At 48.6% G+C, this 20,793-nt stretch overlaps 1 protein-coding gene across 3 annotated transcripts in view; it reads left to right on the top strand.

Annotated features, from left to right (window-relative positions):
• The window catches only part of Marchf10 (membrane associated ring-CH-type finger 10), an 85,142-nt gene that overhangs the window by 9,121 nt on the left and 55,228 nt on the right, over positions 1–20,793 (top strand). For all 3 annotated transcript variants that reach the window (XM_055592598.1, XM_055592599.1, XM_055592600.1), the window contains one exon: positions 8,548–8,664. In XM_055592598.1, coding sequence (XP_055448573.1) covers positions 8,548–8,664 — 117 coding nt within the window. The remainder of the gene's footprint in view (positions 1–8,547; positions 8,665–20,793) is intronic.

Genomic DNA, 20,793 nt, shown 5'->3' with positions numbered 1-20,793 from the left:
GGTTTACAGCCAGGAGTCTCCCCAGAATGCCAGGATTCTGGGCGCACCCACTCACTTTCAAACCCTCTCCTGATCAAACCCTTCCCTGACTCCTTCCTTTCTTCTACCCACAGAGCTTCGGCTACCAAACTCTGCCAGGCTTACCTGGCACGTACTTGAGCTACCCTTTGTCTTGTGGCCACTACCATGGATCCACTGCCATGGTTCCAAATGCCGAAATTTCTACCCAAGACTACCACAGTACCCTCTAATGTTTAGCTGGCCTCCTCCTTGTCATGTCTGGTTTTGTCATCTTCTGACTGTTGTCTTAATCTAAAGCGAACATCAGCCCATGCCACTGGAATAAAGACCCATGACAGTTTCCCCTCAAAGCCCGACCCAAGGACCTAAGCTAAACTAACCTTAGCAGGAGCTACTTCCTAACCTCCACCCCACTCCCCACCCCACCAGATTTCTTATCCCCACCCCTGCCTTGCTCTAATTACATTCTCTAAAAGGACAGTAAAGATCACAGTTTTAATTTAGAGCTTGGACTCTCTGGACTCACATAGCAGCGGGATTCGGTTTTTTTGTTTAAGAAAACCACTGAGTGGCAATTTACATAGAATGAAATTCAACCTGTTTTAATGATTTATGGTAGATTTGCAGCCCTAACCATCACCCAGTTTTAGGACATTTTCCCTCAGCCCGGCTGGTTGGCTCTGCACTTGTCGCTGACGTCACTTCCTCTCCACAGCCTGTGTAGGCAAGGATGGGGCCTTCCTGCCTGGGCCGACCAAACACAGTGGTTCCTAAGTCCAGTGCTGCCTGCATTGACTACCAGCTTGTCAGACATAGTCCAGCCAGCTCTCGACTATTCCTAGAGCCAAACGCAGCATTACTGACCATCTTCAAAACTACTCCTCAATGGAGCAGCGTGAAACAAGGTTACCTTGAAGATACGCAGAGTGGGAGCCGGTGGGGCGGCGCACACCTGTAACCCCAAAACTCAGGAGGTGGAGGCAGGAGGATCTCTTAAGTTGGATGCCAGCCTGGTCTACAGAGTGAGTTCCAGGACAGCCAGGACTACCCAGGGAAATTCTGTCTGGAAAAAAAAAATCAAAAATCACTTGCAGCTAGGTATGGAGGTATACTTCTATAATTCCATCATTTGAGAAGCAGAGGAAGGAGGACCATGAGTTAAAGGTTTCCCTGGGGTGGTTGAGAGACTCTGGTCTTAAAAAAGAAAAAAAAATTAATTTCATGGCTTGAATAACTGTTCGTTAACTTAGTCCCATAGAGCCAAAGTGTATTTAGATCATTCGCTGAGGGCAGTTGTTGTGTTGAGTAGATACAGATCCCCTAATGGGGTACTCGAACCTGCCTCGTGTGGTTGAGTATAGCTCTGCATTCAGCGCAACACAAAGCCATAAGCTTATTTAAGCATTATGAGATTTTTCAGTGTGTGTGTGTGTGTGTGTGTGTGAGACTTGGTTGCATGATTCTTTCATGTGAACTCTGCGGTGACAGCATGTTGCATTGTCAGAAGGTTGGCTGTGCCTGCTGTGGGTTTGGCCCATCACCCCCGGTGGGAATCCGAGAGTTCTCCCTCGGTGCAGCCATCTGCTCAGGACACCTGGGATTTCCCCATTGCAGGATGGCTGTACGGATAGCGTAAGGCCTAATCAGTACATGCGTCTCACAAATCACACACATTTGCCACACATTCCTTCGCATGCTTGACTTGCCTTTAATGAACTGGCTCAAATTAAAGCCCTTAGGAGCCTCCTCGTTTTTTTCTAAGGGTGGGTTATTTCTGCTCCATCCTAAAATACACTGAAAGCTGGGATGCCCCAAATTAGCAGTGCGCTTACAGGTCTGCGGTTAGCTGTGAGAGAAGGCTAAAGCCACCCTTCGTTGTTTTGCTTCTGCTCTTTTCAGTGCCTGGGTGGGGCTCTTTTAAGAAAAAGAACGAGGAAATAAACCTCTATTTGGCACATTACATGCTATTTCAGAATCTGGGAGCTAGTATATAATTATATTCTATCTTAGAATTTGGCTCTCCGTTCCTTCAAGGGTGTTCACGTTTCTCCTCGATCTCTTCTCCTCTCCCCCTCCCTCAGTCACCTTTTACCCTCCCTCCCCAAATGTATTTATGTAACTGGAGGCAGAATTCAGCCCTAGCCATCAATGCCCGCTGGAAGGCAAGAAGGAAAGATTGCACTTGGCATTTCAGAACGATTTTCTACAATCTCTCAAATGTGTTCAAATTGGTTTCATTTCATGTCACTTACTCATCTCAATTCTTTCAAGTGCAGATCAAACAACTAAACATGACGATAAAAAATGTATTGAAGGACATGACGGTGGCTTTTATACCAGGTGGCATGGGATGGGATGGGAGAGAGATGGGTTGAGCAACCCTAATCCGAAAATCCCAAATTTCAAATACTCTAGACTGTGAAACTTTTTGAGCACCAGTATGATGTCACAGCAGAAAATTTTGTTTCATGCACAAAACTTTTTAAAATGTTACATAAAATACCCCCAGACTATGGGTTTAAGGTACCTAGGACCCTTCTGCCAGAGCTCCTGTGTGATATATGCAAATAGCCTAATATTTGAAACAAAACAAAATCTGAAACACATCTTGTCCCAGAGCATTTCAGATAAAGGATTCTTAGCTGTCACTCCTTTTCCCGTGGGACCTGGGACCCATGGGAGTCTCGCTTATCTATTTATTCATTTATTTTGCAGCACTGGGGATTGAACGTGGGGCCTCACACAGGACAGGCATACACAGCTACATTCCCATCCTCATATTTTAATATATACATACTTCTTCACTAAGCTACCCAGGCTGCCCCTGGACTCACTCTGTAGCCCCCAAAGGCCTTGACGTCACCATCCTCCTGCCACAGCATTTCAGGTACCTGAGATTACAAACCAGTACCAGGAGGCCCAGCCTTGAGGCACACACTTCTATAGTCTTCTCAACCAGAAACTATGTCAAACTCTTTTAAATTAATTTATTTGTTTTACATCCTGATTGAAGCCCCGTACCTCCTCTCCTCCCAGTCCCACCCTCCTCCCTCTCTCTTCCTTCTCCCACTATTCCTCAGAAAAGGGAGCCCCCCCACTAACCCACCCCCACTCATCCACCTGCATCAGGACTGAGCGAGTCTTTTTCCCTTGTGCCTGGCAGCCCCACCAGTGGGAAAGTGATCAAAGAGCAGGCAACAGTGTCCATGTCAGAGACAGCCCCTGCTCCCCTTGCTAGGGAATCCACATGAAGCCTGAGCTGCCCATCAGCTACAGCTGTGTAGGGGGCCTAGGGCCAGTCCATGCATGGTCCTTGGTTGATGCTTTGGTCTCTACAAGCCCCTCTGGGCCCTGGTTAGTTGGCTCTGTTGGTCTTCCTGTAGAGATTGTCACCTCCAGGTCCTTTTATCTTTCCCCCGCTTTTCCACAAGACTCCCTACATTTTGTCTAGATTGTTCGGCTGTGAGTCTCAGCATCTGTTTCAATCTGCTGCTTGGTGGAGCCTCTCAGAGGACAGCTATGCTAGGCTCCTGTCTTTGAGCATAGCAGAGTGTCATTAATAGTGTCAGGAGTTGGCACTCTCCCATGGGGAAGGTTTCAGGTTAGGCCAGGCATTGGTTGGACATTCCCTCAATCTCTGCTCTATCTGCTCTATCTTCATCCCTGCACATCTTGTAGGCAGGGTAAATGTGGGGTCAAAGTTTTGGTGGGTGGGTTGGTGTTCCCCTCCCTTCACTAGGAATCTTGTCTAGTTAGAGGGTGCCCCCTTCAGTCCCCAGGGCCCCTGCTACTAGAAGTCTCACCTGTCAAACTTTTTTCTAAGTGAACTTTAATAATGTCACCAATAATCATTAAAAACCCCAACCCTGAATTTGAGCAACAACAAAGAGCTAAAGGCAGTGCCAACGCCCACTTCTCACAGTGCTGCGGGGTTAGAGTAACAGCTCATACAGACGCCATTATTGAGATGCAGAGTGGGAGGATGGGGATTCAGTTCGGCTGGCAGGAACAGAAGCAGAGATCATAGAAAGAGGCTGCCTCCTGGATCACTTTCCACGGCTTGCTCGGTCTACTTCTTTATACCATCCAGGACCACCTGTCCTGGGGTGGCATCACCAAGAGTGGGCTGGGCCCTCCCATAGCAAACATTGATGAAGAAAATCCCCAATCTGATGGAAGCAATCCTTACTCGAGGTTCCCTCCTAACAAAATGGCTCTCGCTTGTGTCAAGTTGGAAAAAAAATTAACCATCACATCTAGGACGCATGAGTCCTCAATACTGCACAAACCCATGTGCGAACCCACCTTCTACCTCAACATGCAGTCAACAGAGGCAGAAGTTCAGATGGTTCAAGATCATTCTGGGCTACATTGCAAGTCCAAAGCCACTCTGGGCTACATGAGACCTTACCTCAAAAAAAAAAAAAAAGTAAATAATATAGTAAGGGTCATAATCTTTTTTTTAATTTTGAGCTATTTTTATGATAGCTGTTTTTCATAGCAGAACTAGAAATTGTCATATGACACATGGCTTCTTAGGTCATCAGGATCTCAGATGATGACTGACAACAAAGAATCTCTGAGCCCGACTGTGGGCTCAGAAAGCCGTCACGTTAAAGACAAAGTGTTTTACAGCGTGCCTCAGAATGACAAAGCACAGAAGGCCCTCAGCTGGCTGAGTACTGTGGGTCGAAAGACATGACCTCTCCTTCAGGCTAAGAGTGTGCCTCAGACCCAGACAGGAAGACTCTTTCTTCTGTGACCAAGATCATAGTCACATGCTCTGGCAAAGGCTGAGTTTAGAACTAAGCAAACCAGGAAGTGGGGTGGAAAACAACAATTAAAAGCCTGCTGCTGCTGCTGACCCTGGGAGGGAGAAGAGGGGCATCGAACCCTCCTCACAGGCCAGTCACAGCTAAGGTGAATCTCCTGCTCTCCTAGCCACCTCATGGCACAGGGACATCTCTCTCTCTCTGTCTCACAGCTGAGGGAAGTGGCAATCACCTGAGTCAGCCTGCCCAAGGTCTCTGCTGGAAAGTGGTGGCGCTGGGCTTCAGTGTTTACCAGGACTGAGTTACAGTGAGTCACAGGACCCATGCCACCTCCTACTGGTAGATTCTGTGATTTGCTCTCACAGTGGAGGCTTCTGCACTGAAGGCAGCATGGCTGCTTGTTTGTCGTTAGAGGGCCAATGGGGGGGGGGGGGGGCAGACACCACCAAAGGGAGAGAGGAGAGAGACAGAAGTCACCCGAAGCCTTTAACGTCAAGTCTGACTCACAGCCATTCCATCCTGGCAGGAGGGACACGGGGACCAACTGAGAGCAGGAGAACAAATTATCCACGGATTTTTCTCCTCCCCACCCAGGGATTCCGCCTTCCCCGGCTAGCTGGTCACTTCAGGATCCCCACCACAGAGCTGCCACCATCAATGAGCAGACAAACCATTCAAGTTCACAAACAGAAAGAGAATGCATCCTGGGGTGGGGATGCCGGTTTTTGACCCTCTCGGACTGGATTTCCGGTAGTTTCTTTTCTGTGTTCCTTCACAGCAAAGCTGTAACTTTGAGAGGATTGGTGGTGGCTGATTCACACAGAAAGATTTCTCAGCCATCTCAGGCTGAAAATCACTGTCTGCCCTACCATGGCTTACCTTCCCGCCCACTATCTGTGAGAGAAAAATGAATCAGAGAGAATTTTTCTCAACATGGCAAAAACCATTCTATTCGTCCTCTCCTTCTTATAAAGAAATATTTAAGTCAGATGCATTCTTGAAGAGAATCTCAAATAAATAAGTAAAACTGGGCTAGAGAGATGGCCTAGTGGTTAAGAGCACTAGTCACTCTTCCAGAGGGCCCAGGGTTCAATTCCCAGCACCCACATGGCAGCTCACAACTGCCTGTAACCCCATTTCCAGAGGATCTGATGCCCTCACACCAATACACATAAAATTAAAGTAAAAATTATACACACACACACACACACACACACACACACACACACACACCACCCAGCCTGTAAGAATTCTGTTCAAAATCAGCCTTTGGTCCCATCCGTGTTTGCTCTCACTGGCTCCTCCACTTCCTGTCCAGCAGTGGTGTAGGCAAGGCAGGCTTCCATGCCTGCGGCCCCCACAACAGGTGCTCTGATTTGAAGCCACCGTGGGAAGTGCCAAACCCAAACAAAGCCCAGCCCAGGGCAGGACAGCCTGTGGAAGGCTCATCGATCTTGAGTTTGAGCCCAGGACTCGCAGAGTGGAGGAGAAAGCTGACTTGCACAAGTTGTCCTGTGACCTCCATATATGTGTGTCGCGGGGCCCCATGTCAATCAAGTTGTCCTGTGGCCTCCATATATGTGTATCGCGGGGCCCCATGTCAATCAAGTTGTCCTGTGACCTCCATATATGTGTGTCGCAGGGCCCCATGTCAGCCAGCCAACCAACCAACCAATGTTTTTAATGTTTTTTGAAAGCGGCTCATAACTTGAGTTTCATAAATCTCTTCAGCCAACTTCAAGAGTGTGAGTGTATGTGTGTGTATGTATATATACATATATATATATACACACATATTTATGACAAAATAATTATAGAAGGGGAAATTCTCAAAAAAATCACAAATATTTCATATTCTATTTTACTAAACTACTTAAATTATATATATATATATATATATATATGAAAGGAATGACAAAAAAAGAGAAACAGGGTAAATATGAGCAAAGTACAATGCTGTGCATGTATGAAAATGTCATGATGAAATTCATTAGTTTGTATGCCAACTTAAAATTGATAAAAGGAAAAAAAAGATAATTTGGGATGTTAGAAAATTCGAAAGGTGAAAAGTGGTTCTTACTCTTCAGATTCTTACTGGCCGGCTGGGAAAATGGGCTGTAAAACAAACCGGATTACAGCGAAACAGGAAAATGACACAATTCAAACTGCACGTGCTAGCGCTGCTCCTACACAGCAGTGCCCTCTTCATTCACAGCGGATACCCTCCGGGACCACATTCCCCACGACAGAACCCTGAAAGCCAAACGGTTTTAAACGTCACCTTGCCACAACCCAGATTCACCGGAGAAGGCAGTCGCAACTGAGGAATGCCCAGATCAGACGGTGGGCACGTCTGTGGGGACTGTCCTGATCATTCGCTGAATCTGGACGGCACCCCTTCGCGGGCTTGGGTGGGGGTGAGAGCCAAGAGAGCCACCCACGAGGGAGCAGTCAGCAGGCAAGGGCGCCTGCGTTCATTCTCAATGCTCCTGACTGGAGGTGATGTAACTGGTTGAGCCCCTACCGTGATTTCCCCTCCCTGATGGACTGCAACCTGGAACCGGGAGCAGAAGAAACCCCTCTCTCTCCGATTAGGCACAGTAAACGCGCAGCAGCGCTCCCTGGTCCTAAAAGACAAGAACAGCTCTGGAGATGCACTGTAGCGCGGTTGCGGCGTCACTGCTCAGGCCCCCGCGGGCCGTGTTTAAACCACGCGAGGACCGCCTCGGCAGCAGAGTTTTGATAAACGCAACAGCTCTGAGCAACGGGAGTGGAGTTTGCAGAGGGTGTAGACGCCGGACAAAGAGAGAATTCATGTCCGGGGCAGGAAAGAGTGGGATGAAGCGAGATTTTTATCACGTTACTCAGATGGTACAAGTTTCGAAACTTGCATGAATTACTTGTTGTTGGAGTCTTCCATTTGACGCTCGTGGACCGGGATGGCTGTGGGTAACTGCCGAAACCACAGGGAGAGGCGGGCTCCTGCCCGCTGCCCCGCTACGTTGGCGATTAACTTAGCACGGAGGAGAGTGGTCAGTCAGGGCCAGAGGAGGAGCCGGATTGCGTGGTCAGCAGGCCGAGCGGGGAACACAGGGAGGTTAGTCCAAGCACAGGGCGGCACATGGACATTCTCCTGCTGTGACTAAGAAATAGCCTAGGCGCAGACGAAGCCAGCGGTTGGAGGGGGCACCACAGAATGGAAAGAGACTGGAAGAAGTTCATATGGTTTCTTGGGTACCACCTTCCAAAAAGAGAAAAAGCAACTATGTCTGGGGCTAGAGAGATGGCCCAGCAGTCAAGGGCAGTTGCTGCTCCGTCATGAGGCCCAGAGTTCAGCTTCCCACACAAATGCCTGTGACTCCATCTTCAAAGGTTTTGATGGTGTCTTCTGGCCTCCTAGGACCCCGGCACATACAATGGCACATACACTCACATGGATGTGTACACACAGACACAAGCAAAATCTTCTTAAAAGGAAGAAAAAAAAACCCTATTCTTTATAAAACATCCTATGGTGTGCTGATCATTCGTATTTATTAAAGCGGTGATTGATGGCTTTGATCTGGCAGTTGGGCAAAGAGAGGAGAGAGTGACACCTGGCCTTTGAGCTTGGTGACAGATATTTTGTGAACAGCTGGAGATATGTATCATTTCCCTCATGCCTCTCAAATTGGTATTAAGCCTGAAATTGCCCAAACTAGTCACAGACCCAAACGTAAGACACTGCTTCTCATCACTGTCGTGTGTCCTCTAGGCTTGTTTGAAACGACAGGAATACAAAAAAGACCCGAATGAGAAGAGACAGGACCAGATGTGGGGGAAAGACTCAAGTGACAAATTGCGGTTTTCAAGCGGGTGGTCATCCAAACAGGTATGGCGGCTTTAAGTCTTTTGCTCCCCCTCCCCCACTGTGTGTGTGTGTGTGTGTGTGTGTGTGTGTGTGTGTGTGTGTTCCTTAAGGAATGTATTGGAGTACACCTTCTGGACTGTGTTGGAGTACACATTTTGGAGCTAGCCATTGGCAAAGTGCTTGTTTCACAAACATGAGAACCCCAAATCCACATTAAAACAAACAAGCAAGGTGGCAGTGTGCACTTGGGTTCCCAGAGCTGGGGAGGTAGAAACAGGAGGGCCGCTGGAGGCCGCTGACTCTGCCAGAACTGGGAGAACTCCAAGCCAGTGAGACCCCATCTCAAAACCAAGGTACGTAACGTCCAAGGTACAACACCCAAGATGTCTGGCCACCTGGCCACCTGTGCGCACACATAACCCGAGCACTTAGGGGTCCAGAATTAATAAAATCGAAGTCTGTTGCAGAATCCTAGAAGACAGGGCACTAAAGACCTGAGCCAGGTGCCCCCACCCTGGACACCGCCTGTCACACCCACACCGTGGCCCTCCTTGCTGGGTGACGAAGGACCTGACATTCATGGTCTGAAACATGCACTGATGTCAGAGTCAGAGTTACAGGAGCTCGGAAGATACAGCAGCATGTCCGTGGCTTCCAGCCTAACCCCTTGGATCACTGACTCTGGTTTTCATTTAAATGCAGGAAAAGAGTAAAATGCGATGATGACTTACAGTAACTTAGAGTAACTGGCAATTTTTTAGATATTTTTGTTTAACATGGTAATAATTCAGAGCAATGTATTGTAGCAATATCATAGTGTTCGGAGCAGCCATTATTTGAGCGTTTATCCCATTGCAAACACTTTTTATGTGTTAGCTCATTTAGTTCTCATAGATGCATGTGTGTCTACCTAACTATCTACCTATCTAATGTAAGCATATACTTTTGTTTGGTCTTGTTTTTGAGACAGGGTATTGTGTGTCTCAGGCTAGCCTCCAACGGGCTATGTAGCCAAGGCTGGCCTTGAACTCCTGATCATCTTGCTTCTGTGTCACACACGCTAGGACTATAGGCATAGGCCACCACATTTGGCTTAGTATATACATATTAAGAGATACAAGCAAGGTATGCTGACACCTGCCTACAGGCCTAGCACAGAAGAGGCAGGAGAGTCAGGAGTTGGAGGGCAGCCAGAGCTAACAGCATGCCCACCCCACCTCACCCTACTTTACTTTCTCTTGATGTGATAAACCCCATAAGCAAAAGCAACTTGAGGAGGAAAAAGGTTGATTTCTTCTTGCAGTCCTTCATGAAGGGAATTCAGGGCAGGAACTAAAGCAGGGATGATGGAAGGGTACGTACACACACACACACACACACACACACACACACACACACAGGCTTGCAGTGGAGAAGGCATTCCATCCCAGACTGGACTGCTCTGGACTGCTGAGCTCTCCTTCCATGTTTTATGGTGAAGGTCCTCTCTGTCTAAGAATTTTCCTTATCCTGGGTAAGAGCTAACGACCACAAGCTGCATCCAACCCCGACTGTTAGCAAAGCGAATTGATTTAAGGTGAGTAAAAATGCCCTCTATGAATTCTTATTTAATATTTTATGCCTGGAACAGACTCCAGAGGAGGGACTGTCTCTTTCCTTATCAGTGGGATGGATCTCTGAGCCAAATCTTGGATACCCACTATCAATCAAGCTCTTGATTTCTTCTTTAATCTATGATGTTCACACAGTAGTCATTTAATGTTCAAAGGACACCTTTAAAACATCAGTGATTGATGTTTATGGATGTAGCTGTTTCTCTGAGAGAGATATATCCTCTCTATTAAGGGATATAAAAGCACACGATCAACCATCCCACCTAGAGTCTGAAGGTGAAAGAGACGTGCTCACCACACTGGCAGCTGCCAGAACGCCTCGCCTGGTCTCTTCCTGCTGGTCAAGGACTAAATATAAAGCCTGCTGCCGCTGACACCAAGGGAGTGAGGTTAATCCAAAAATTAAAGCTGGTTTGGTTAGAACAGCATATTTTTAGCACGAAGATAAAGTCTGGCATTTATTTTTTTACCCTTAGAATAAAAAATCGAGGACAGATACAAAGGACGTGATGTAATCTTAAGTCAGACAGCAGCATGTAGCAATTCCCAGATTGGGATTCCCGAACAAAGGGACACCTGGGTCCTGTGGGTTCACCACAGAGGCTGTCATAGCGGGGGGGGGGGGCTGTGCTTCCCGGCGGGCAGTGCACACTCCCCTCCGGACCACTGTGGACTCACTGTCTGATGCTCCTCTCGGCCAGCATCATACGATAGACTCTAATCAGCTGCCTGTTGCTTCCACCCCTTTATGAAAATCACCCTTCGTGGCCGCACCAGCCCTCAAACCACTTCCAAACAAGAACACAGCTGCCCTCTTAAAAGTAATGATGTGAAACAGCTTCTGTCGCCATGGATTGATTGCTTAGATCTGATTTTCTAACTCAGTTTTATATTTACCCAAGCCCAACACAAAGTAACAAGAGACCGCGCACAAAACTAAGCATTTCTAATAAAGGGTAAGGCCAGGAGGCCCGGCATGGTGCCGCACAACTTTAAGCCCAGCACTTGGGAGACAGAGACAAGTAAGTGGGTGTCTGTGAGCTGGAGGCCTGTAGGCAGACACAGAAAGTTCCAGGCCAACCAAGGGCACATGGTGAGACCGCATCAAGGAAAAGAAGAGATACGATACATGGAGGAGGAGGAAGACGGAAAGGAAAGGGGTTTTCATGCTGCATTACGCCACCATGCCTATGAAACGATCCTTGTGAATCAATTTTATCCTCCAGCTAATGTCCCAAAGGCTCCAGTCTTGCTTGTATGGTGTATCTTCAGGGTCCTGCCTTTTCGCGGAGAAAATGGACAGAGTCTCAGTTTTCTATCTGCTTTACTCTCATCACTTGAGACGTTGGGGACCCTGGGACATTCGGCTCTGGACACAAACGCAGAGGAAGAGCGCTATGAGAGACATTCTCACTGAGTGAAAGATGAGCACGAGTGTGCCTCTAACCCACTCGGCTAAATATTTTGGTACAAAAAAAAAAAAAAAATTGCAAGGTCCCTTAGGAGATTCAAAGCAGATGCAAGAAAAACTTCAACCTCAGGATCCAGGGTTTAGCTTGAGCTGCTGCTCAGATTTCTGCATCAGCCCAGTTGTTAGTGCCTCGGCCTGCCCTGCAGAATCTCCAGCCCCCGAGGGAATGCATGACTTATTAAATAAGCCTCTTTATGAAGGGTGCCAGGGGCTGCTGGCCCAACTCTCCCAGAGACTCGATAAGATAAGAAAGAAGAAAGCTGGCATCTCCTGAGGGAGAAGCAGGCCAGACAGATCCAATTTCCAGAGCCCAGTGCATTGGGCGCAACATCCTTGCTCAGTCAGAAAAGGGCCAGGGAAAGACAGAGCGAGATACTGCAAACCAAGCAGCCCCTCCCAGGGCGCAGGGAGGCACACCCCGTCATTTCCTTCCAGAGATTGCCAGGGCCTACAGCTCTGGGGAATGTTTTGCGTCTGATTTGTGGAGGCTGGCATATCTCCTGATTGAGTGGCTAGTGTGAGAGTCAATTGCTGAATTCATGGAAATTTTTCCAAGGTTCCCTCACTCTTTGAAGCACGCCACAGCCAAATTTTGACACTTGTATTGCAATTTTCATCATTTGTTCATTTCTTCACCCAGACTCCAACTGTCACAATTCTGATGAGCTTGGAACAAACGAGGCATTTACCATCAAGTAATGGCTCCGGTGTCAAGCTATCATTTCCAGACACCTGCCTCGAGGTGGGCAGATCTCCTCCAGACACATAGTAAGCCCAGCGAGTGCTCCTGGGCACACCTTCCTGGTAACCAGGGGCTCTCTAGGGCTGCAGAAGTTGTGTTTAAGTCCAAAGTGAAGCAATCCCTAACAAGCCCATTACCTCCTTAGTGAGGTGCCTCCCGAGTACATCCATCATAGAAAATGTGACTGAAGTCCACTCTGGCCCTCGTCACTCTGTAAGTTCAGGCGAAGTGCCTCAGTCCTCCAAGGGGACACTTACTATATTACGCTCATCCTGCGGGATCATCATGAGGATGAGGGAACTCTCTAAATGATAAGCTAGCATTAAATCCTGTATGTAAACTGCCCTGTTAGCCAATTCTACCGCAAATGATGCCCCAACAGGTATCAATGAGAAACAGGTTCTGTGGTTTCTTAGGACACTTTCCCTTGCCTCTGCCTCTTGCCCGGCCACGTTTTTAAAAGCCAACCTGATCTAGCCACATATCGTAAACCTTTCTAGAGGGTTGGAAGACAGCATGGAAAAGTGTTTTATCCTATTAGAATTTACCATGGAAACAGACAGTAGCTCTGCATATCCAACAAGAAGTTGGATAATTACAAAGCAGTGTCCACAGAAAAGCAAAGTAGCTTTTACCTTCCCTAGCCCATCGCTGCTGCTGTGACTGATAGGGGCACCAAAATATGTCATCCTCTCTAACATTAACAGAGAATAGACATGAGCCGACTTCTCCATAGAAGATGAGGGAAATGATTGAGTAGGCTAGAATGAGGGGAGGGGACAGAGCAGGGGTGCTGAGGGGAGGCAGCAGGCTTGGATGAAGGGGTGCAGTTTGGGCCTTCCTCATCTTCTGGATCCTGGATTCCTGCTGGAGGGGACACTGTTTGAAAGGACACACACACACACACACACACACACACACACACACACTCGCATGAGCATGCATATGCACAAATAAAAACAAATGAAAAAAGAAAGCTGGGCTTCAGCTCAGCTTTTCACGAGCTCCCTCTGCTTTGCTAATATGAGTGGGGTTGTCATCTTCAACACTCAGCAGCGGAGCTAAATAATAGGATTTCGGGTCACAAAGACCCAAAATTTATACTGGAAAGTGGTGTAGGCAGTTTACCTGATACCAGGAAGCTGCTGGTCGAGGCCTGCCTGCTCTCTGTGATGTTTCCTTCAGTGAGGTCACCCAAACCTCCCAGCAAGCAAAGTAAGCTTCAGCAGGAACGCTGTTACCCAACATAAACACTGTAATCGTTTTGTCCGTGAGAAATCCACACAGACTGAGGAGGTTAACAAACAAAGCCTCTTCAAGTAACCCGCAGTGTCTTAAAGAAAAAACAAAACTGCAGTGAGGCTGGCTCAGTGCCAACTGGGCAAATGTTCAGATCAGAGCTCGGACCCCAGGCACCCAAGTAAAAGCTGGGCATGATGGCACAGGTCTGCGGGGGAGGGTGGCTCTCCATCGCTCCCCAGCCAGCGAGTCCAGCTGATTGGCGATGTACAGACTGAGAGACCCTGTCTCTATATGTAAGGTGGATGGGCCCTGGCATGGCGGCACACTCCTTTAGTCCCAGCACTTGGGAGGCAGAGGCAGGTGGATCTCTGTGAGTTCCAGGACAGCCTGGTCTACACAGTGAGACATTATATTGAGAGAGATAGAGAGATAGAGAGAAAGAGAAAGAGAGGGAGAGATAGATGATAGATAGATAGATAGATAGATAGATAGATAGATAGATAGATAGGTGATGGAAAATAATTGAAGATGATATCTAATGTGACCCTCTGGTCTATACACACACACACACACACACACATATACACACATACACACACACACATACAAGTGTCCCATCTCTAAATGAGGATAGCAAAGACCTAAAACTAAGCTGAACACCACAGCAATATTCTTGGCACACATTTGTAATCTCAGCACTTAGGAGATCGAAGCAGGAGGATCAAGGGTTCGAAGTCATCCTCTTTGACATAGTGAGTTCAAGGCCAGGCTGGCTTTGAACTACCGAGACACTGACTTAAAAAAAAAAAAAAAAAAAATCAAATAGAAAGTCGGGCCAGAGAGGCAGTTCAATGGGTAAAGGTGCTTCCTGAGCAAAGCAGGCAGGCTGAGTTCTAGCCCTGGGATCTCCGTGCAGAGAGCTGAAAGGAGGAAAGCCGTCGCCATTGTCCCCCGACTTCCACGTCTCGGGGACAGCACAGCCACTCATGCGCGTCAATCAAGCACACACAATAATAGTTTTGATTTTAATTTCCTATGTATGCGAGGGCACCTCCGTGTCTGTACGCACGGTACATTGTGCACTTGGTGCCAAGAGAACCCAGAAGACAGCATCGGATTCCCTGGAACTAGGGTACATGGTTGTGAGCTGCCCTGTAGGTTCTGGGAACTGGGCCCTAAGTGCTCCTAACCACTGAGCCATCCCTCCAGACTCTAACTAAAAAAAAAAGAACAAAAGTTTCAAATTTACTTCCGATTGCTCAGCAGCCACCCAGCAAATGGCAGACACAGTGGACCATGGAGGTAAATAGTACTTCCATCGTGACTGAGAACTGGCCTGGGGCAGGACTGTTCCTGGTGATGCTCAAGTCCAAAACAAAAAACAGAGCCCCACGAGCCCGGGAAGACTTCTGTTTCCCAGGAGCTGGACCTAGGGAGCTGGCAGTCTGTGGCAGTCTAGAGAAGGCTGGGTTTTTTTGCTCTGTGTGTGTGTGTGTGTGTGTGTGTGTGTGTGTGCACGCACATGTGTCCCAGGTACACTGCATAGCTCCTTTCCTCACCTGCCTATTTGTTCATCCGACCTCTCCTATGAAACTTTCGCTTCTCCTCTTTCAAAGGGCTCTGGGGCGGTGGTTCTCTCATTAATCTGTCAATGTCAGCCACCGACACCCTGGGCAGCCTCTTGAGAGCAGCCGCAGCCCAGCCGGGGAAGTGACATCTGTGTTCCATGAGTCACACTTGCGATTGTCTCTGAGTTCCACTTGTCCATTGTGGGGTTCCTTGAGGGCCAGGTCTTTCTTCCTCCTGGCTCCAGGCTGGTGTGCTGCTGATGAGGCGGGACGAACAGACGGACACACACACACACACACACACACACACACACACACACGGGCCCCACCCTGGCAGGCTGTGAGTCATCCCTAACACCTGGTGTGGTGTTCCTCTCAGCTGCCTCTCAACTCCAGCACAGATCCCGAACCCTAGAAGTGCACCTGGGCAGCCAGTGCCCCCCCCAACACACACACACAATCCCGCTCTCCCCTCCCCACCAACCCATGTAAGCCACAGAGAGGGAGCGCGCACCCCACAGCCTAACGAGCCAGATCTGAGGGAATTTTCCTGGGCACTGGTTTGCCTTCTCTGCTGCAGGTTTGTTTACCAGTGTGCCCACAAGTCTCCCAGTCTCGGGTGGCTGAAAGCTGGTTCAAACTGGTTCCTCTTCCTGTGTTCTACTTCCACTCCGGCCAGAATTCTGGAAGTTGCCCTGGATCCCCCTTACCCTCTCCTGGCCCCTCCTCCTCACACTGCACCGAAGCCTGCTTGTCTTATCTCCTCTCTAGAATCTGAGACTCTGCCCACAGGGCCTTACATTCTTTCTTTCTCGCTGGGTTGTTGTAGTAACGGCTTCCCTGGCCATCTTGCCTTGGCCTCAACCCTTCAGTCAGTCTAATAGGCTACCACCATTAAGAGTGTATGCCTGTAATCCCACCTGGGAGGCAGATGCAGGCGGAGCTCTGTGAGTTCAAGGCCAGCCTGGTCTACAAAGTGAATCCAGGACAGCCAGGGCTACACAGAGAAACCCTGTCTTGAAAAAACAAAACAAAACAAACAAACAAACAAAAAAAAAACCAAAAAAAAAAAAAGGAAAAAAAGAAAAAAAAAAAAAAACAAACAACACCTCCTGTAGAAGCAAATTGTATGACAATCGTTTCTTTAGAATCCCACTCCAGTTCCCCCCCTGTCTTTGGGATCATGTTCAAACACCCAGGAAGATGCTTATTGGGCTGAGCCATCCACACAGCGCTGCATTGACTCTTTAGGGCACCCATTCTAGGGAGAGTTCCCTGGGTTTTCTGGGGGTCCAGGACTGCTCCCACTCCTGTATATGCTCAGGGCACCCACTGGGCTCAGGTTCACCATGGGGTGAGGCCTCTTTCCCTTAGAGAAACAGAAGAACACTGTTTCTGGTGCATGCCCTGTGTCCGGCATGCAGCAGAAGTCTAGGGCTCATGTGATGGCTGATGTGTTAGGAACAACTTCATCCGTGCCAGAGCCACGCTGCTCCAACAGCCAGAATGTGGACCATCAGCTCACTGGGACAGGAGAAAGCCCGGCAAAGTGTTTTGACATTAGTGACAGAGGCGAGGCCGACAATCCTCAGTTCTTTTCCTGGCGCATACCGGCTTGCAAAGGACCAGGGACAACGCTGGCTAAGTCCCCTTTGTCACAGGTAGGCCAGAACACTGACACAGAACAGCAGGCTGGAGGGAGTGCTCAGGGTGGAGGAGCCTCAGAACAGCCCCCAAGCAACTCCTCGGCCTTTACTTGGTCTTTGCAACCGAGGGTACCCCGTGTAGTTGAAGCGCAGTTACCTGGTCCCTCCAGGCTGCCTCGTGTGGGCCTCTGTGCTCTGGTTGCCCCTTTCTGCGTGCAGACCCGGGGGCTGGAGGGCTGCTACAGCAGCCAGGCGGGAGCCAAGAAGCAGCAACTGTATGGTCAGGAAAGCTGGCCGGGTGTCGTTCAGCCTTCACTCGTGGGCTCTGTCACAGCTCTGCCAGGTGACCTGAAAATAGGGCACGACATTAAAATGGGCCACCTGTCAGTTTCAGTTGGGGTGCCTTTGCAGAGCTGTCCCGCCTCAGAAGAGAGGCAAGTCGGCCTCGCTCTAACATGAGGCTGATCTTGCCACGAGGCAGCCTTGATACCGACACCAATAGTGATCCCAGCTTGGGAAAATTGTTGGTACCAAGAGCTGGTAGCCTTTGACCCAAATAGTTTCCTGTGTTAATTGGACTCAGCAGCTCAGAAACTGCAGAGGACATTTTAATAAAACGTCTTTCCTTCCCCCTGCTTGTAATACTATGTATATCATTGTACTTCGTCTTATTAAAATTATCTGCTTTTTAAAAATGGTTCCAATTAGTTCCTGAAACAACAACAAAAAAAACTTGTTAGAAACCAATTAAAATTCAGATATCGAAATCTTAAATTTTTTTTTTCCAGTTGCAAGATCCTAGTATTCAGATGGGTGCTTGCATTAAGTAAATTTTATAACAGCATTTCATCCTAAAATAGCCTCTTATTTTGTTTTTATAATGCTTCATTCATTAAAAAATTAAAACATAATTATTTATCAATTAAAAATAAAACAAATTTTATTTTTAAAATAATGAACTCAATGCAGAAAGTAGAAGTCATTTCTGTATCGCACAGTGCATCAGCTGCTACAAGTTCAGGGTCGTGCAAGTCGTCCACAGCGTGGGTAAACTAAGACTCTGCAAAAGCCCGCAGTTCAAGACAGTGTCTGCAGAGTCAGACAAAAAATCCAGGGGAGCTGGCTGTGGTCTTACACCCTTGTAATCCCAGTGCTCGGGGGGCAAGACAGGTTGTGAGTTCGAGGTCAACCTAAGCTACATAGTGGGTCCATAAATGATTAACTGGATAGATGGATGAGTGAAATGAAAACAAGGGGAAAGCTTCACGGAGAGTGAGAATTTTAGGTTTTAAGTCAGATCCTGCCAGGGGGGAGCAGGAAGTGGTGAAGCAGAAGTGGTGAGCTAACTGTCAGGTTACGGGAAATGTACGGGAGTCTCTTCGAGAGAGCTTTCTTCTCCATCTTCTCCATCTTCTCCAGGGCACCTGCAGGACTGTCCTGCAGGGGGCGCTGTCTGTACCACTTCGGCACCCGCCCTCTCAGCACCAGGAAGAAGGGCCTCTCCACTGCTCCTGCATAGCATAGCTCCAGCATTTCACTGGCTTGTGCAGCTGGATTCCGTCATCTTCTTCCCTGGCCGGTCCTATTGGCCTCCTGATCACTCTCTCTCATCCAGTGAGGCGCTGGCAGGATTCTCTGCCTTCCCCCTCCTGATCTCCAGACACATTATCTAATGACTTCAGCATCCACTTAGATAACCCAGCCACACCCCAGCTTCTAGTGCCTAATGCATCTCAAGTGCCCTCCTCCTTTCTACGTGTACACACACACACACATACACACACACACACACACACACACACACACACACACACACCCCAAGGGCATATCCAGAATCTTACTGTTAACCAAAAGGATTCCATTTGTCAGCCATACGTGACCACTCTTCCACAGGTCTCTCCCAGCTCTGCTGGGGCATTTCCTCAACCTCTAGGGGTGCCCTGCACCTCTCTCTGAACTGTTGTCCCCTTCCTCAGCAGCCCAGAGTCTTTGAAAGTCTCTCATCCTTTTGTCTTCCTCACGGCCGTCATGAAATCCTGTCTCTGAGCCACATCCAGGCCGATAACTCCTGCTAAAGGAACCGTCACCCTGCTTTGCATGGGCTCCCAGCCAGCAACCAGGCTTCGCAGTTTCTCTGCTCCACGCTCTGTCACCTTAAGACCTTTCTCCCCAGTTTTCAACCCATCCTCTCTCCTACCTCACACCTTCTTTCCACCCGGTTCCAACCTTCCCTTCTGAGCTTAGGACCTCCCCTTCTTCCCTCAGTCCTCCCCTTCCCTGCATGCATCAGCCAACCCTGCATGAGGGCTTTCCCATCAGCGTTTGATCGTGATCTAAAAAGAGAGACGGAACAGCCTTCCTCAACCCGCACTCCCCTCCGCTCACTTCTTCTCCTTCACACCCCAAGTTCCCAAAAGAATTATTTACACTGCCCAACCCTGTTTCCCCACCTCCTACTCCCTGTTCAACCCACTCCAATCTGCTTTCCACACACATCCTTCTCCAGAAATGCTCTTTGTCATGTGACTTCCGCGTCCCTCTGTGGAGCAGATCCCTCTCTGTCCTTCCAGTGGCAGCTTTGTGTGGTTTGGGCCTCGCTGCCACTTAGCCTCCCAGGCAGCTACAGAGCCGTCCTCTCTCCTGCTTCCTCCCCATCTCTGGAGGCCTTTTCTCCTTCTCCACCTATCATCCTCCTCCACCCTGTTCCCTGAATCCTGGGACTCACTCTCTACCTGGGGTCAGGGGACAGGGATGGGGAGGGTCGTTAGCCATTGTTGGTGAACTCTGTAGAATCCCTCTCTTAGGACTGTTTTTCACATGCACAAAATAAGACACAGGCCTTCAAAGGAAACCACTTTTATCGAAATAGTCATGAAAATATTTTTAGAAAATTGTGATTCAGTAATGTATGTGCTTCCTTATTAACACGTTAAATAACAAGCAATGGGCGTAAAGGGTATTTTGAGACATCGACAACAAATTTCCTGAGATGTGAAAGTATCTGTGATTTTCACTGGTGATAGAAATCACAGGTCCTGCTCATGCGACAGAGGCTGAGTGCCTGCAGCCCTAGAGGAAGGCAGCTTAGATTTCAGGTGGAAATGGGTAGAATTTTATTGTGAAGATGTCGCTTGTCACCATCCAAGCTCACGCCTCAGCAAGGCTTTCTCTCTTGGGGTGCTTCTTAGAGCTAACTGCCAGAGCCTCAGGTATACCCGCCAGTGACTCCCAAAGCCACACTGCCAGCTCAAACCCCACTTTTGATCCCCAGGCTTAATACTCACTCCCTCTACTTGGATATCTGACAAAGACACCTCATGCTGATCACAGGCCCCAGGCTAAGGCCCCCAGCTTGGCCCTTTATTCTTCCCTCAGCGTAGCAGCATCAGAATCTGACTCTCTCCACCTCCCCCGCCTATGATCAGTTGGCCATCAGTCCCACTAATCTTACTTCCATAGTAAGATTTTGTTGGTGGTGGGAGTGGTTTGGTTCCTGTGGCCCAAGCTCTCCTCGAGCAGCTTATCCTCCTGCCTCAGCCTCCTGAGTGCTGGAATTTCAGGTGTGTGCCACCGCACCCACCAGCCGATATTATTTTGATCCATCTGGAGAGCTGGCCCCACCAGCGAGTTGGGTCCTCCTTTTCTGGTACCTGCCCCCAAACCACACTTCCCATATCTTAATATATATGGTAGGGTTGTTGACAGGCTAACAACCACTGCCTAAGGCAACTCACACCATCCGTAAACCCAGTTCCGTGGAATCCGACACTCCCTTCTGGCCCTCCAGCATTAGGCTTGCTGACAAGCCCTTCATCCCTCAAGTTGCTTATGTCGAGGTGTTTTACCACAGCACCAGGGAAGAGAAATA

The sequence above is a fragment of the Psammomys obesus genome, unplaced genomic scaffold (genome assembly GCF_907164565.1).
Source record: "Psammomys obesus unplaced genomic scaffold, mPsaObe1.curated_primary_1811, whole genome shotgun sequence".
In the NCBI taxonomy this organism is placed as follows: domain Eukaryota; kingdom Metazoa; phylum Chordata; class Mammalia; order Rodentia; family Muridae; genus Psammomys; species Psammomys obesus.
This window is presented reverse-complemented; position numbering and strand designations above follow the sequence as displayed.